The sequence below is a fragment of the Lissotriton vulgaris genome, chromosome 7 (assembly GCF_964263255.1).
Source record: "Lissotriton vulgaris chromosome 7, aLisVul1.2, whole genome shotgun sequence".
In the NCBI taxonomy this organism is placed as follows: Eukaryota; Metazoa; Chordata; class Amphibia; order Caudata; family Salamandridae; genus Lissotriton; species Lissotriton vulgaris.
The window spans coordinates 827,797,513-827,814,656 of NC_141695.1; the positions used below are offsets into that span (position 1 = coordinate 827,797,513).

Here is a 17,144-nt window from a genome sequence, read left to right on the forward strand (position 1 = left end):
GTACACAACTTATTCTCCAGTGCATTTGTGCAGATTGAAAATGCTTGCCTGGCCATTATTTTTTAGAAACAGAAGACCACCTATCCTATGTATCCAAAAGCGGAGCCTGTTGCCAGCACCACTTCCACTCCCACTGCTGGGACGCTCTACTCCTCTCCAGTGGTAAGCTTCAACATGGTGCTGCTCTTCTCATATGTGTCTTGCTTGCCTCCACCATCCTCCCTTCACTTCCTTTGTGTTTTTGCAACCTCTACTTTTTTGTTTCCATCATTTAACCGTTTGTCACACTGCTCATGCCACATTCCCTGTGTTCTGTTTTCATTACTTGTGTTTGTTTGACATATATCTCCTACTAGTGCCAGGAATTCTGAAATTGAATCGAATGGAAAGGGGGTTGATTGTGTTAAAGGTCGCGAATCTTATCTAATTTGTGAGCGAAATGTCCAAATCCACTTTAAAGTGTGCATTTCAAGGGAAGTTGCAGGATTTCAAAGCCATGTGTGCCACTGTCAGATGTGTGGGGTTAACTTAGTGTGGTAGCTCTATCTGTGAGAGGAATGACTGAAGCCGATGGTGTTCTTGGAATCATATCGTTTCCTGAATTGACTCATTCACTTCTTTCCCTTTTTCTCTAGAACTCTTCTGCCCCATTAGCTGAGGATATTGACCCCGAGGTAAGTTGTGGCGAGGTAACAGTTATGGCTCTGGCTAGTCCTTAGCAGGAAAGCCCATCTCTATTCTCTGTCTGCTTATATGACCATATCTTGAATTCCGTTCTGTTTCTCAGCTGGCTCGGTATTTGAATAGGAATTACTGGGAAAAGAAGCAGGAGGAAGTTCGTAAGAGCCCCACTCCTTCTGCCCCTGCACCTATCATGATCACTGAACCGATTGCTGTTACTGGGGAGATCCATGTGCCGCCCGTTACCGTGGTTAATGTCGTGGAGGTAAGGGATTGTCAATGTTTTGGTCAACTTCATTCTGCTCATTCAGGTGATTAATTATTCCTTGCACCTCTGAAAGGCAAGCTGTAGCTGACCCATTTTAACCTAAGTAAAGCATGTCTCAACATTGAATGGTCTCCTTTGTCTGGAAACAGATGTTTGTCATGTATGCTCAATAGTTAGGCAGGAGCGCAAATTCTGAGATGTCTTTGAATAAATGTTAGTTTCAGCAGTAATATCAGACTCTTGTTTGACTTTTCCACCTCAACCACCTAGCAGCAGTACCAGCCTACACCCCATCACACCGGTCTTTCACTAATGAGCACCAGTACCAAGTCCTGCTTGGCCCTCTTCATTTCCCTCCAACCTGTTGAGGCAGTACACTCCTTCTAAGCTTTAATACCAAGCCTGCTTAAAGTTCTACTTCCATTCCACTAGCAGTACTAAATCTACATGAGCACTTTCCATTGTCCCTCCCCCATTTCCCCTAACACCATCAGTGCCACGGCCTGTGCTCGCCCAGAACATTTTCTCCAGTCTTTACTTAATGCAGCAACACCTGGCCCTGCATGTCTTCTCTCCATCATACCCCACAGCAGCAATATATGGCCAAGTTATAATCTCCTAATATCATAGTTTGCTGGCTCTGAACCTGCAATATATTCATCTCTCACTCAACCCGCCCTCCCTTGCTGCAGCACCCTGTCATACTCGTTACCCTCCTTCACCACGACCAGCAGCAGCACAAGCCTGTGCTTAGTATCTTCTTGTTAGCACACCTTGCACAACTACACGATGTCTTGACTACTTAACTGCACACGTCCACAACCCTTGCAGCTTAGACATCTTCACATCTCCACTCCTCCTCCTTCCATTAATTAGGCCCTGCTCCTAATTTATTCTCTCTCTCCAGCAGCAGTACCAGAATGGAGATTCAGAAGAGAACCACGATCAATTCTTGAAGGCCTTGCAGAACGCAGTAACCACTTTCGTCAACCGTATGAGGAGCAACCATATGAGAGGCAGAAGCATCACTAACGATTCTGCTGTGCTGTCCCTCTTCCAGTCTATTAACAATATGCACCCTGAGCTACTGGAACTACTCAACCAATTGGATGAGCGACGCTGTATGTACTTGTGGTAGAAGTATGGCAGAGGAGGCTTCGGTGTAGTAGGAAACTGGACTGCTGATATGTGGTATGTTATGGAGGTTTATGATCTGTGCTTTTTCTCTTCCCCTTTAGTGTACTATGAAAGCCTTCAAGACAAGCTGGCGCAGATCCGCGATGCCCGTGGAGCTTTGAATGCCCTCCGGGAGGAACATCAGGAGAAGCTTCGCCGTGCAGCAGAAGAGGCAGAACGTCAGAGAATGATACAACTGGCACAAAAGCTGGAAATCATGAGGCAGAAGAAACAGGTAAGTTTTGGATGGGAGTATAGTGACCTGTTCACAAGGTATCTTCCTCCCTTCCCAGCTTCAAGGCTTGATGTGGCTTCTCCTGTTGCTGAGGGTAATGGGCTGTTTGCTACTTCACCAGGCTATCTGCTAGATTAGCCCCTTCTACTTGCAAAGGCATGGTATGATGTGTGAGCCCTCTACTTTACAAGGACAAGGGTGACCTTAGTCTTTGCATTGTGAGGCTAGTTAGGTTCATATACTCTGCATGGTCCAACCATTTAATTGTTGGGTAAACAGCAACTATTTTATTTGAATGTGCTTATCGGAAAGAGACACGTTAGTGATAGATTCCTTACCTTAGAATATCCCCAAGTGTCAGACTAGATCCCGAAAGTTTTGCTTAGCAGTACCCCTGCGTGTCAGTAGGTGGCGTCCTGCGGCTCCTTGTCCGTCGCTGGAATCGTATGCGCCGAGTTGACGTCACGGTGACTACTTAGGCGCCGCCCATGCGAAGACGTCAGTTCTTTCTTTTTCCGTGCCAGCAATCGCAGATCCGGATTGAGCAAGTACCTTAGTCACTATTTAACTATTATTTTGAGACTTTTGTCTCCCTCCTTTTTTCTCCTGGTGCCTGTAGGGATGCCTGGCTTCAAGTCTTGTGGGGCCTGCCGCCGTAATATGTCGGTAACGGACCCCCACGATGTTTGCCTCTACTGCCTTAAGACTGATCACGACTCCCAAGACTACCAGGACTGTCGAGCCATGGCCCCGAAGGCCTTGCGGGAGTGGTGCCGGAAATTGCTGGAGGTCCCACATTCCTCTCACCGCCGCTTCGGGTCTAGGGGCCGTTCGGGACCGGAGTCGTCTCTCCTCGGGCTCCAAGTCTAAGCCCTCGGTTTCCGGTAAGCAACGTCATAAAAAGAAGTTGAAGAAGCGCGTTCACTCTCGGACGTCCCCCCGTCGCTCCTTGGAGGTGGACAGGGGCTTTAGCTCACTTCGCCACTCCAGTTTTGACCCAGCCATATGTAAATAAGTCTTGACCCTGTTCCTCATGGGAACAGGCCAGCCCAAATTGCCAAGCCTGGACCGGCAACAAGCACACTGGGACCGGTTTCAGGATAACACCCCTCATCAGCCAGGCTAGCTTGAACCCAGTGGCAAAATGAGCAAGGGACCCACGTCTGGGCATACCCTGCCAACTCTAGGCGAACAAAGCTAAAGAACGATGATGGATTCAAGCCAGATCTGTGACTGGGGGGTGAGTGTCTGAAATGTTTCAGTGCTCCGTCCATCATCTCCTTGTGTTGGCTTTGTTCGGGCGACCCAAACTACCTCACTACACACCCTACCCTTGGTAGTCTAAGCCTCTACCTCCCATAGAACATTCCTTTCCACTCCCCAGGGCAGTGAATCCAAGAGGCTGGACAGTTGGGGCAAGAAAAAGATTTCTTCCGCCAGCCTTGCATTGCAGTCGGTGAACTCTGCATGTTTATTGGGTCGTTGTACTTTCAACCCATGCACGGCCGTGGCTCGTTCCGACCACATGGGTCGGGAGGCCAGCAGTTTGGTCAAACATCCAATCAATCCCCACCCACACCCCACTTCCCCCCAGCACCTTCAGCCTCCAAGCCCGCCTAGTCTCTCCCTTCCAAACCAGGGTGGCATGATCTGCTATCACATTATATCGGAGGAGGGTCCTCCAGATAGTCCGAAGGTGCTACTCCCTCCCTTTCGAGACCACCCTAACCTCCATGCCTCCATCTTACGTATGGCTGACAAATGATCATTTGATTTTGGTCCAGGAGGAAGTTGTGACTCTCTTGGCCATGGGAGCCTTAAAGAGGGTTCCGGTGCAAGAAGTAGGCCATGGTGTTCCTGTTACTTTTTGGTCCTGAAAATGGACAAGGGGCATCTCATCCTAGACCTGAGAGCCCTCCACTACTTCCTCAAAAAGAAAAAATTCAGGAGGCTCACATTAGTTCAGGTCCCGTCTGCCCTGAATCTGGTAGACTGGATGGTAGCGTTGGACTTGCAGGATGCCTATTTTCACATCCCCATCCTGCCTGCCCATCAGCGCTACCTACGTTTTACGGTTGGCCACAAGCATTTTTATTTTACTGTGCTCCCCGTTAGCTTTACCAGTGCCCCTCGGGTGTTCATCAAGGTGTTGGCGGTGGTCGCATATTAGGGGGGTCAGTCTTCTATCTCGACAATTGTCCGCTAAAGCCAGACTCGCTCGAGCTGTTGTCACCCACCTCCAGAGTATGGCGAACCTCTTGCATTCTCTGGGGTTCACTATCAATGTGCCGAAGTCACACTTGACTCCCTCTCAGATTCTCCCTTTCATCTAAGCCATTCTGGACCCAGTGCAGTTTCAGGCCTATGCTCCCGAGTTGCGAGTCAAGGATATTCAGGCTATGATTCCGATATTTCAACTTCTATCCTGGATTGTGGTGAGACTGACTCTGAGGCTTCTGGGCCCCATGGTCTCCTGCATTCTGCTAGTAACACATGCCAGATTGCATATGCAGGCTCTGCAGTTGCAGTGGGTGCAGTATCAGGTGAATCTCTCTGACATGGTGCAGATCTCGGAGGACACTGCACGAGGCCGGCAGTGGTGGCTGACAAACAGTGAGTGGATCACAGGCAAACCCCTCTACCTTCCCCAACCAGCAGTGACAGATGCATCACTCCTGGGATGGAGTGGCCATCTGGGAGAGGCGGAGATCGGAAGACTCTGATCTCCGGTGAAATTTGGACTCCATATCAACATACTGGAGCTTTGAGCGATCAGTTTGGCATTGAAAGCCTTTCTAACCCCCATCAAAGGGAGGCTAGTGCAGGTGTTCACGGACCACACCAGTGCCAAGAGGCCCAGAGTCTTTGGACTTGACTGGAACAGCAGGGCATATCCCTGGTGGTTCAACACATGGCAGGTTCTCAGCACACCAGGGTGGACGATCTTAGCGGTTGACGAATAGCGACTCCATCCGGAGGTGGCGCAAGGTCTCTTTCAGCAACGGGAGAGCTTTGGTTAGATCTGTTCGCCTCCACAGAGAACGCGTAATGTCAGCAGTTGTGCGTGCTGGAGTTTCCCAGGCGTCTCTAGCTCGGAGATGCTTTTCGTCTTGAGTGGAGCTTGGTCCTCCTGTACGCCTTTCCACCCAGACCACTACCGTCCATAGTACTCAAGAAGATCAGGAGCAACTGGCCCCAAGTTATTCTTGTGGTTCCGGACTGGGCTCAGATAGGCTGGTATCCCAAGCTTCTCCCAATGAGCATTGATCCTTGGATCAGGCTGACTCTCAGTAGAATCTTCTGTCGCAGCAGCAGCGTAAGGTCCTCCACCCGAACTTGTTAACTCTACACCCTCTTTCGTGGAGATTGAGTGGTGGCAGTTGATTGCATTCAACCTTCCTCCCGAAGTTTGTAATGTTAATTTTAGCAACCAGGCATCCCTTCACTGAGACAGTGTACGCCTGCTTATGGACCAAATTTGTAATATATTGTACAGAAAAGTTTATTGACACTTTCTGATATTTTGCTTTTGATCCTTGCTCAGCGTGAAAGGGTATCTGTCTGCTTTGCCTGCTTTCCTGAGGCTGCCAGGCCCACCCTCCTTATTTAAGTCACCCACTTTACATAGATTCCTCAAAGGCCTTGTACATATGTTCCCATCTACCCCTTTCATTATGCCTCAGTGAGACCTTAATTTGGTTCTCACCTTCCTGATGTGTACTCCAATTGAGCCTCTGCATAATTGCCCCTTTCTTCTGCTCCCCATCAAAAAAGTTTATTTAGTGGCAATCTCATCTGCCAGGAGGGTGAGCGAGCTGCAGGCTTTATAGTCTATTTTTGATGATATTCCCTGACAAGTTGATGCTTTTCACTAGGGCCTCTTTCCTTCCGAAAGTGGTAATATCATTCCATGTTTTGGCAATCTGTCACCTTGCCCACTTTCTCCGCACTCCTCTAAATAAGAGGAGCGTCTCCACTGTCTGGACCCAAAAAAAGTATTGTTCTACCTTGACCGCACAAAAGTGTTCTGGGTGGACGACAAACTCTTTGTGGGGTACGTTGGAGCGAAGAAAGATCGTGCTGTGCGGAAGAGGACAATCTCACGATGGGTCATCCTCTGCATCAAGATTTGCTATGCTCTAGCTAAGAAGCAGCCTCCTGAAGGCTCAAGGCCTCATTTCACCAGAGCTAAGGCTGTTATCCAGTATTATGGGTATCTTTCATAGATTCACATGCCTGAATCATTCCCAGTCGTCGGGTGGAAGTCCCCGGTACATAAATAAAGTAATGTCATATAGACATATATACATAGTAATGGGCCAGAGGCCTCTCATTAGTAACATATCCCTGTCCTTTTGTGAAAAGGACCAAACTTTGGCCAAGAGCCAATCCGCTATCACCACCCTCTAGAACCTTCCTGGAAGGAGCTCTGATCCCTCAGATTTTTTACCGCACATCGTGCTAAGGGAGTCTCCACTGAGCTCTGCTCAGTTTTCCTTACTTCTCTGGATTTTTCAGTACTTTTCTCACAGAATTTCTTCAGTTAAGTGGGGTTTTCAGTTTACCATGGCTGATGCTCCTAAAAAAGGACTTTTTAGACCTTGTGCCTCTTGTGGCAAGAAGAGGCGTCATGTAGCAGACAAGCATAAGGATGCTTTTATTGTCTCTACCCAGACCACTCTTCTAAGAATTGTAAGGTCTGTCGGACCTTTTCAACAAAGACCCTCAAGGACAGAGAGGGGCGCCTGTTGATATGACTACAGAGACTGAAGGATGAAGACCAGGCAGTCTCTTCAGGTGAGAGTGAATGTTCCTTTAGGAGTCCACATTCCTCTCCTAAAAGACCTAGAGTGACATCCCCAGGACCGTCTTCAGAGCCACCTCAAAAGAAGACGCTGATGTCTTCAGAGGTTCATTCTAAGGTCTTGCCTGTGAAGGTTTCTCCTCAGGTTTCTGCTTCCACTTTTAAGAAACCCTTCATGACCTCTTCCGCTCTGCCTGTGACAGCGTCGACAGCGACCATCTCCACTTCTGTGGCATCCTCTTCATTATCCACGTCGACGTCTACCACATCCTCATAGTAGACGGGTGGGTTCGTTTCATCTACTATATAGATAAAGACATCGTTGTCGACGCCATCGTCGACGAGCGCTTCCACGTCGACGAAGTCCACATCATCGTCGTCGACGAAACCTCCATCGTCGTCGACTAAGACATCATCGACGAAGACTCCATCGACGCCATTGCCGTCAACTAAGTCGTCGACGAGACCATCGTCGCCGACAAGACCGTCGACGAAGAAATCACTGTTGACGCCGCAACCGTCGACGATTCCTTCGGGATCAGTCGTCGACGTCCCTCCGTCGACGACCACCCAGTCGACGACACAGTAATCTACCTTGAAAAGCGCATATGTTCACTTTAAAATTACTAAGCGCATTCAGAGACCGGATCTAACCTCTCTGAGCAGAGTCCAGGCTTTACCACCTGCGCATCTTCTGGATGACAAAGACTCTGATGAGGGTTCTATGTTCCAGACAGCTACTAGCCCATCTCAGCTGCACATAAAATATCACGAGAGTTCAGACTATGAAGAACAAGAGTAGGGCGTGTAGGAGAGTAGGGTCTGCAATCCTATGATCACCCAGATTTTTTGCTTTTGTTTCACTGGTTTACGACTTTCTCTGGCTGTGGGCCTGCCAATCAGACCCACAGCCTGGCTGTTCTCTTTCTAAATTACGAGATGTGCCCTAGGTGCATTTACCAATTGGTACTGGGCCACCTTATCAGACCCCGTAACGCAGGGCATAGGTGTGCCCAGGGCCGCCAGGGACTGCAGCATGTATTATGCCACCCCTGGCTGGCCTCCTAAATTTGACACAACTGGCTGCACGACAGCTGGGGCGAAGTCGTGTAATCACCATTCGCTTTAGGTATAGTAGCTCTATATCTAACCATACAATGGACACCCGAGTCCCTATCAGTCACTCCTATGGCAGGCCTTAACAATCCTGAAGGCAGAGTGCGTGGGCTCGTGTGAGCTAGGTTCAGGCCCGAGCCGAGCCCGGTTGCAGCTTGCGGAATCAAGACCCAATGGCTGTTCCATGATAACGCGTACCACATCGGTAACTTCGGTGTCGCGTTATCAAGACATGTCGAGTAAGGTGTCATACGAATCGGGATGCGGCCCCCTCACCAATTCTGGCGACGAGGTTAGCATTCCGCCCTTCTAGAGGGACACGACATGTACGTAACTGTGAACCCCGGTTAAAGTTAACTAAAGCCTCAGCCCCACAAAATGGATGCTGCCACCACAGACACGAGTCTGACCTCCTGCTGCTGGGAGTCCTTCCAGCGAGGAGAGCTTGGACAAAGGGTTTCCTGTCGAGGGCGGTGTTCGCACCGTCCCAGACGGGGTTTGTGTATTCTGGGTAGGTAGGGCTTTTGCGAGAAGGTGACTGCGGAGTGGCACCCCGGTGCTCACTACGCATCTGCCGGCCAGAACCAGTTCCAGGGGCGCCAGCCCTGGCCTGGGGAAAGCCCGGCAGGGGAGAGGGGTGTAACTACCCCCCTTCCTGGTCTCACCCTTAGGGCAGGACCTAGTCATGTACCCACCCCTTTCTTTAGAATAAAGGCCGGAGCGGGGACCCTTCCAAATTAGATCATCTTTGAATCAAGAACTACTTTCTACGAAAGGACACTCAAGACTCTTCTCAAGATTTCTCCCTTGTGACTAAGGAGTAGTCACCCTGCATCAGCGGGCACCATCTAAGAACTCTGCGGTTTGCTCTAAGTTCTTCCTCAAGGAATCCGACGGCCCAGCTCGACGAGAACCGGCTTCCCTGGCACCTCTGACCTCTACCCACGTCATCAGCTCAGCTGTGATCTGTGGGTGCGACGAGACCTTGAGGGACCGGCCATCATCAGAACCTGCACGCTCTTAAACCAGCACGACCATCAAAGCGATTCCCTGGTGAGTGCTCTGGGGTCCGAGAAGCCCCGACCCTGAGCCGCTCTAGCACCGAAGTGCAGTCTCCCAGCATCTCCACGATCTGCGTGGGGCCCTTCTGCTCGCTGCTCAGCCCGTTGTCTGGTCACTAGCCGCTGGCTTGTGCCCTTCCTTGACGACGACCGACAAACAACTCTGCTGGTCTGGTTGCTCCAGACTGGCCCTTGCTTCCATCTTTGCGAGGAGCACCCCGGACCCTCCTGGTCCACTCAAGACGCCATCTTAGGCCCACCACGTGGCCCTGAGATTTGCCAAGGCTTGTTGCCCCATCCTGGGCCCAGCGACGCCGACAGCATCATTCTTCGTGGGACAGCTCGCACCTCCACCGTGGTCGCCGACAACGCCTCCTGGTCCGTGAGACTGCAGAGCCTAGCGTCGCCCACTCACCTAGTCGAGGTGACGGCCAACCGGTGCCCTCCTGGTACCCTCTGACTACTGGCTAGTAGTACGAACTTGGTCCCCTCTGCTTTCAGGTGTCATCAATCTTTGATCCAGGCTTGGATCTCTACGAACTATTCATCACTGGTCGCCGGCCAGCAACTCCTTTTCTTCCGGCTCCTGGCTCGTCAGCGAAGACCCCGACGCCTGTAAGACTTGTGCAGCCGCAGCCCTCGTGGCTAGGTAACTCGGCATTTCGGTGCCTGCATAGCCTCTTTACTCTAGGGTCCTGAGTCCCTCGCTTCCGACTTGCCTTATCGGGTCCGCCCGAGACCGTAAACTTTCCGTGTCCTCGGACACTTGTTTTAATTGTGCACTTGAAGTATTTTCCTAAGAGATTTGGTTTGTGCTTAGTACCCTGTCCTCATAAAGAGTACAGGGCTGTTGTGATTCTTAATAAATATCCTGTTTATTTTCATAACACTTGTGTGGTGTCCTTTCACTTGGTGTTCAAGGGGTACATGTGTGGTAAACAGCTGGCTTAACACGCCCTCTCGAGTCTTTAGCCTTAGACTGCTCGTATCCACGCTACTAGGATAGCTGGTCTATAGGTTGACTTACAACCAAACACCATAAGGGTCGTTGGAACGATACATAGCGGTCGCTAGAATAGCGGACGTTGCATATCGGGCCAACTTCTCACAGGGCGAACAAGTGGATTACCAGGAGGAACTCCAGCCTCCTCTTCCACCTCAACCTATGGTGTGTCTTTCTGCTTCCATAGTCATGGATCTGCAGTTCTTGATTGCGGACTAGAAACAGAGGTTTCCCTCTTCACCTCCGCCACCTTCTGAGGTTACGCCTCCGCCTAGACCTCCGCCTCTAGTGCTCCACCCGGATCCTGCTCCTGCACAGCATCATCCATCCTCAGATGATAAAGAAGAGGAGCAACAGCAGGAGGAAGGAGAACTCCAGGACTCGCATGACGAGTGGGATGATTACGTCATTCCATGTCCGGCATCTCCTGTGCGAACGCAAGCCGATTCGCCCCCGGAGGACATTGGGGGATTCCATAATATCCTAGAAAGGGCGGCTTTGCGTTTCAAGATTCCAATGTCTACCCAACAACAAGACTGCTTCCTTTGATTTCAAGGAACCATTCAAAAAGGCTGTTAGGTCCATACCTATCATAGATTACGTTTGGGAACAAGGGGTTAAGATCATGCAAAATCCTTCTTCCTTGCCCTAGTTCTGCCCAGACTGGACAAGAAATATAGGGCTCCAGACACAGCTCCAGCTTGCCTTACTGGCCATCCCAAGCCGGACTCGTTCATTACCCAAGCAGCGCAGCGCAAATCAAAAAATCCTTCTGCTGCTCTAACTGCGCCGCCGGATAAGGAGGGGTGAAAACTGGACAATATTGGGAAGCGGTTTTCATCAATGTCAGCGTTGACAGTGAGAGCTGCAAACTCCATGGCTCTGTTAGGACGGTTCAACCGTCAAATATGGGCTGATATCGCCCCATATTTGGGATCATTGTTTGAGGAAGAAGAGGCAAAAAAGATTCTCTTGGAAGGCGAGCGCTCGGCCTCAGATGATTGACTGTACGATGGACATTGTATCGACGGGTTTCCGCCAGCTAGCTGGGGCTGCGATGCTGAGACGACCAGGCTGGCTCAAAGCAACTACCTTCCGGCCGGAAGTGCAAACTAAGGTGCTCAACATGCCTTACGATGGCCAACGTCTGTTTGGAGCACACATAAATGAGGCGCTTCAAGGTATTAAAAGAGATACTGATACAGCGATGGCACTGGGCACCCTCCAGTTTAAAAATCCTCCCTTTTGGGGCTTCAGAGGGAGAGGCCAATCTTCAAGAGGAGATTTTCAAGGTTACCGGTCCTCCTACAGCTCAAATCAGCAGTACAAACCCCAATATCAGCAAAGACAACAACAGTCGTCCTACACAAAGTCTTCCTTTTGTGGTAGAGGAGGAAAGAAGGACACAGCCAGAAGACAATGACTTCTCTCTGCCACAGGTCTCCATTTCTTCTCTGCCCTGCAAAGTTGGAGGCAGGGTTCTCATCTTTCCTACACAGTTGGAGAAAAATCACTACGGATCGGTGGCTCCTCCAATTAGTTCAATTCGGACACTCTCTGGAGTTCATAGAGACTCCGCCTCAAATTCCTCCTCCACAAGAATTTACATCTGCTGCAATTGGAGCTCTCACAAATGCTCCAGAAAGGCGCTATAGTAAGAGTCCCTCGCGATCAGAGAGGCAAGGGGTTCTACTCGATTCTTCTTAATTCGGAAGAAAGAGAAAAATGGAGACCTATATTGGACTTAAGAAGCCTAAACAAGTATCTCAAGAAAGTCATTCCATATGGTGTCCATTCAGGAGGTGCTACAACTCCTCAATGCGAACGACTTAATGGTGTCTCTAGACCTTCAAGACGCTTTTTTTCATGTTCCTATCCACAGAAATCACAAGCAATACCTCAGGTTCGCTGTGGCAGGCAAGCACTACCAGTTTCGGGTGTTACTCTTCGGCCTGAAGTCGGCACCACGCATTTTTACAAAATGCCTGTCTCCAGTAGCAGCGTCGGTGAAACATCACCAAGTCTTCCCCTACTTGGACGACTGGCTTGTCAAGGCACCTTCTTTTGCGGGCGTGACCAAGTCCTCCAACGCCTGTCTTCAACGACTTGGGCCTTACTCTCAATCGAGACAAATCTGTCCTTCAGCCTTCCCAGCGTCTCTCTTTCCTAGGCGCTCTCCTAGATAGGGCTCAGAAGAAAGCATTTCCTTCACAGGAGCAGCAAACCAAGCTGGCATCCTTGGTGGCCCGTGTACAAACCAGAAGAACCCTCACGGTGCGCCTTTGCAAGTCCCTGCTAGGGATGATGTCTTCTTGCATCCTGTTAGTTCCACACTTCCGTCTTCATATGCGTCCTCTTCAGGAAGCGCTATCCACTCAATGGATCCAGTGTACAGGATCATTCGAAGATGTATTCCGAGTGACTCCTCCCATGGTAAAAGCTCTACAGTGGTGGATTCACCCACAGAACCTCATGCGAGGTATGCTGTTCCTGCTTCCAGTCTCACCGCATATTATAACAGATGCGTCCCTGGAAGGTTGGGGGGCGTTCCTCCAAGAACTCAGAATCAACGGACAGTGGTCCCCTGCCAAAAGACAACTACACATAAACCTTCTCGAGTTGAGAGCAGTTTACCTGGCTCTTCGAGCGTTCCTGCCTCGGATCAAAAACTCCCCGGTGCTTGTGCGGATAGACAACACCACCACAATGCACTATATCAACAAACCAGGGGGGACTCAGTCTTTGAAATTGTCTCGCGAATCTAAAAAAATCTGGAACTGGCTACTTCACAACATTTCCCTTCGGGCAGAATACGTCCCTGGAACGGACAATGTCCTTGCAGACTCGCTGAGCAGACCGCGCTCTGTGTGCCACGAGTGGGAACTGGAACACCAACTTCTCAGTCACATCTTCTCTCGATGGGGCAGGCCTCACCTGGATCTGTTCGCAACCAGACACAATGCCAAATGCCAACATTACGCAAGCTGGCGTCCCCAGAAAGAGTCTCTAGGGAATGTATTTTGGATCGCATGGTTCAACGTATTTGCGTACGCATTTCCCCCGATTCCCAGGGTCCTCAGGAAGCTGAAGGCGGAACATTGTACCCTGATCTAGATAGCTCCAGCGTGGCCGAGCCAGCACTGGTTCACGGAGCTTCACCTCCTATCGCTGGAACCGCCGATCCCATTGAAGCCGTGCCCCAATCTCCTTACAATGAACCACGGACAAGTCCAGCATCCGGATCCAGCATCTCTCAAATTATCGGCTTGGCTCCTGAGTTCAGAGAATTCTAGAACTTGAACATCCCGCCAGATTGCAGAGCTGTTCTAGCCCGTGCTCGGGCCGACAGTACCAACAAAACGTATTCCCTAAAATGGAAAAGGTTCTGCATGTGGTGTAAATCAAAGAAAATACATCCCTTTTCTTCATCACCTGCCCAGATCTTACCTTACCTTCTTCATTTGGCGAACTCAGGTCTGGCTCATGCTTCAATAAAAGTTCACCTGGCTGCCATACCTCGTTTCAGACGTTTCTCAGCTGGTGCTTCCCTCTGGTCGAGTAGACTCATAAAACAATTCCTTAAAGGCTTGTTCAGGACATTTCTTCCGGTGAAGTCTTTACCGCCCGCCTGGCAGCTGAACATTGTGCTTGCTCAATTAATGAAACATCCCTTTGAGCCAATACACAAAGCTGATATCCAATATCTTTCCTGGAAAACGGCTCTTCTATTGGCGCTTACATCAGCGAGAAGAGTAAGCTTACTCCAAGCCTTTTCAATTCAATTCAAGGCCGGACAGAGTGATTCTGAGGACTAATCCTACATTTATTCCAAAGGTCCCATCGGACTTTCACCTTAATGAGCCTATAGTACTGCGGTCTTTCTTCCCGAATCCACATTCCGCAGCAGAGAGGTCTCTCCACTCTCTTGATCTCAAACGCTGTCTGAAGTTCTACATCCACAGAACCGAGACATTTCGAAAATCTAACCAACTCTTCGTTTCCTTTAGCAGACCTAGGAAAGGTCTTCCATTGACTAAGCAGAGCATTTCGTCGTTGGATCTCTACAGCAATTGCTTTCTGTCATCAACAAGCAGGACATCCTCTGCATTCCAAGGTTCGTGCTCATTCCACTAGAGCAGTCTCAACCTCCATGACGCTCTTTGCGGGAGTGCCCATCATTGACATCTGCAGAGCGGCGACATGGAAGACGCCTCATACGTTCACCAGGCACTACTGCTTGGATACTGAGCTTATGAAAGATGCAGCAGTGGGACAAGCTGTGCTCCGTCATCTATTTTACTAGAGGTGAGCCTTCTCTTTCATCCCACCTTCTTACTGTCTACTTGCCCATTTCTCTCTACTATTGCTTTTTGGTACCTTTTGCATTTCACAAATGATCTGTTATTATCTAGTGAGATTTACTGTTGTACCATTCGAAATGTGCTTGTTATTGCTCGCTACTCTGATTCAGGCATGTGAATCTATGAAAGATACCCATAATACTGGATAAGGAATGCGTTACTTACCTGTAACTACAGTTATCCAGTATTGGTATCTTTCATAGATTCACATGCAACCCACCCACCTCCACTGGAAGTGCTCACCTTGGTTCTCTCAGTTATATACTACTTAGCACTGTGCTTACGAAAATCTGAGGGACCAGAGCTCCTTCCAGGAAGGTTCTAGAGGGTGGTGATAGCTGATTGGCTCTTAGCCAAAGTTTAGTCCTTTTCACAAAAGGACAGGGATATGTTACTAATGAGAGGCCTCTGGCCCATTACTATGTATATATGTCTAAATGACATTACTTTATTTATGTACCGGGTACTCCCACCCTGACGACGGGGAATGATTCAGGCATGTGAATCTATGAGAGATACCAATACTGGATAACTGCAGTTACAGGCAAGTAACTCAATCCTTACTACTGCTGTGCAACGTGGGGTCTCCCTCCTGGACATCTGTCAGGTGGCAAGGTGGGTATCCCTGCACATGTTTACCAAGCATTACTGCCAGGGGCAGCTGTTTTGGCCGCCCAGTTCTGTAGGAGTTTCTAATCTAACTTGTCCGCAGTCCCTACGGCGATGAGTATTGCTTGGTATCTGTTCAAAGGTAAAGAATCTGCTGCTAGATGTCTCTTTCATATGGACAAGTTTCTTACCTTTTCTAACGCCTTATCTGGTGGAAACATGATCTAGCTGGAAATTCCTTACCGACCCACTCATACTCCCCGCACTGTGGACAGTTTCTAGGGTTAGAACTTATCTTTCAGTGCCCTAGTTTCTTCCAAACCACACCAAGGTCAGTACTCTTCATGGTTCTGCGCTTCTGGCTTGGAAAGCCATGAAAAGCAGCCGAATTGGCACCTATATAGGTGACGCAAACGTCGCTTATGGTGCGGATACCACAGACGACATCACGAAGGTAATATCTGCACCTAGATCATGTCTCTACCAGATAAGTCTTTACCGTAGATAAGCAACTTGATTGCTTTTGCCATCCACCCACTCTGGGCACCTAAACATTTTTTTTTGGCACTGAAAAACCACAGATACCTAAGCGGACAAGGCAAGTAAGAGTGATGGAGGAGTCTTCTCTCCACCGAGGAATTTTTCTTTAAGTTAAGAAGCAGTATGGCATTAATGCTACCCTAGCGATTTGATCAACTACTAGCTGTGGTGTTCTATTCTGTATTTTCACAGGTAGAGGAAGGAGGAGCATTGTTCTCTAATGAATACTTCTTCCCCCAGTTTCTTCGCCTTATAAATATCTATAAATAAAACTGATTTGGCAACTTTTTCCCTGGCAATACCTCTGATGCCACCAGATATCAATATCACTTCAGCAGTAAACAAGTTATCCTGAGCACTACACAGTGTATATCATAAAATCAAAGTCCAGTCAGTCTAATTTTCAATTTCGATGATTTATTCTTGAGGTATATTCTAGTCTTCTCCAGGTAGCACAATAGCCAACACGTGTTTGGTCAGATCTGATGCCTCCGCATCTCTGACTTCATCAGGGCTATAAACAAATTGGCAACGTATGTCTGAGTCACACTAGAAATGTTTGCATAAGATCACCTCCACCACATCACCCATGTGTTTTGGCGATCTCAAAGTAGTTCATGAATAGTTACAAGCGCCTAAACAAATTGTCAAATAGGAAACCATGTAGATGTACATATCACAGAGCAGAGGAAATTAAAAACAATACAATCCTTTCTTCCATCTACATGGTTTCTTATTTAACAATGGCGAGATCTATTGTTGTCAGCGGAAGGGGGACAGGACATGTGCACACATGTAGAGGACAGGAGTTGTGCACGCGTACACACATCTCCTGTCCACGCTCGCATCATTTGAGCAGAACGCGCGCATAGCGCACTTTCACTCTCACGGCGACCGCTTGTACCGGAGTGATGCACGTGTACACACATCTCCTGTCCATAGCGCACTTTCACTCTCACGGCGACCGCTTGTACCGGAGTGATGCACGTGTACACACATCTCCTGTCCACGCTCGCATCGTTTGAGCAGAACGCGCACATAGCGCACTTTCACTCTCACGGCGACCGCTTGTACCGGAGTGATGCACGTGTACACACATCTCCTGTCCGCGCTCGCATCGTTTGAGCAGAACGCGCGCATAGCGCACTTTCACTCTCACGGCGACCGCTTGTACCGGAGTGATGCACGTGTACACACATCTCCTGTCCGCGCTCGCATCGTTTGAGCAGAACGCGCGCATAGTGCACTTTCACTCTCACGGCGACCGCTTGTACCGGAGTGATGCACGTG

The 17,144-nt window shown here is 49.3% G+C and overlaps 1 protein-coding gene across 5 annotated transcripts in view; it reads left to right on the forward strand.

Moving 5' to 3' along the window:
- The window catches only part of HGS (hepatocyte growth factor-regulated tyrosine kinase substrate), a 304,838-nt gene that overhangs the window by 152,012 nt on the left and 135,682 nt on the right, over positions 1–17,144 (forward strand). For 3 of the 5 annotated variants that reach the window (XM_086931122.1, XM_086931124.1, XM_086931126.1), the window contains 5 exons: positions 67–162; positions 636–674; positions 788–946; positions 1,857–2,070; positions 2,188–2,360. In XM_086931122.1, the coding sequence (XP_086787248.1) occupies positions 67–162; positions 636–674; positions 788–946; positions 1,857–2,070; positions 2,188–2,360 (681 nt within the window). The remainder of the gene's footprint in view (positions 1–66; positions 163–635; positions 675–787; positions 947–1,856; positions 2,071–2,187; positions 2,361–17,144) is intronic. The other 2 variants (XM_086931123.1, XM_086931125.1) reach the window with 1 other exon arrangement.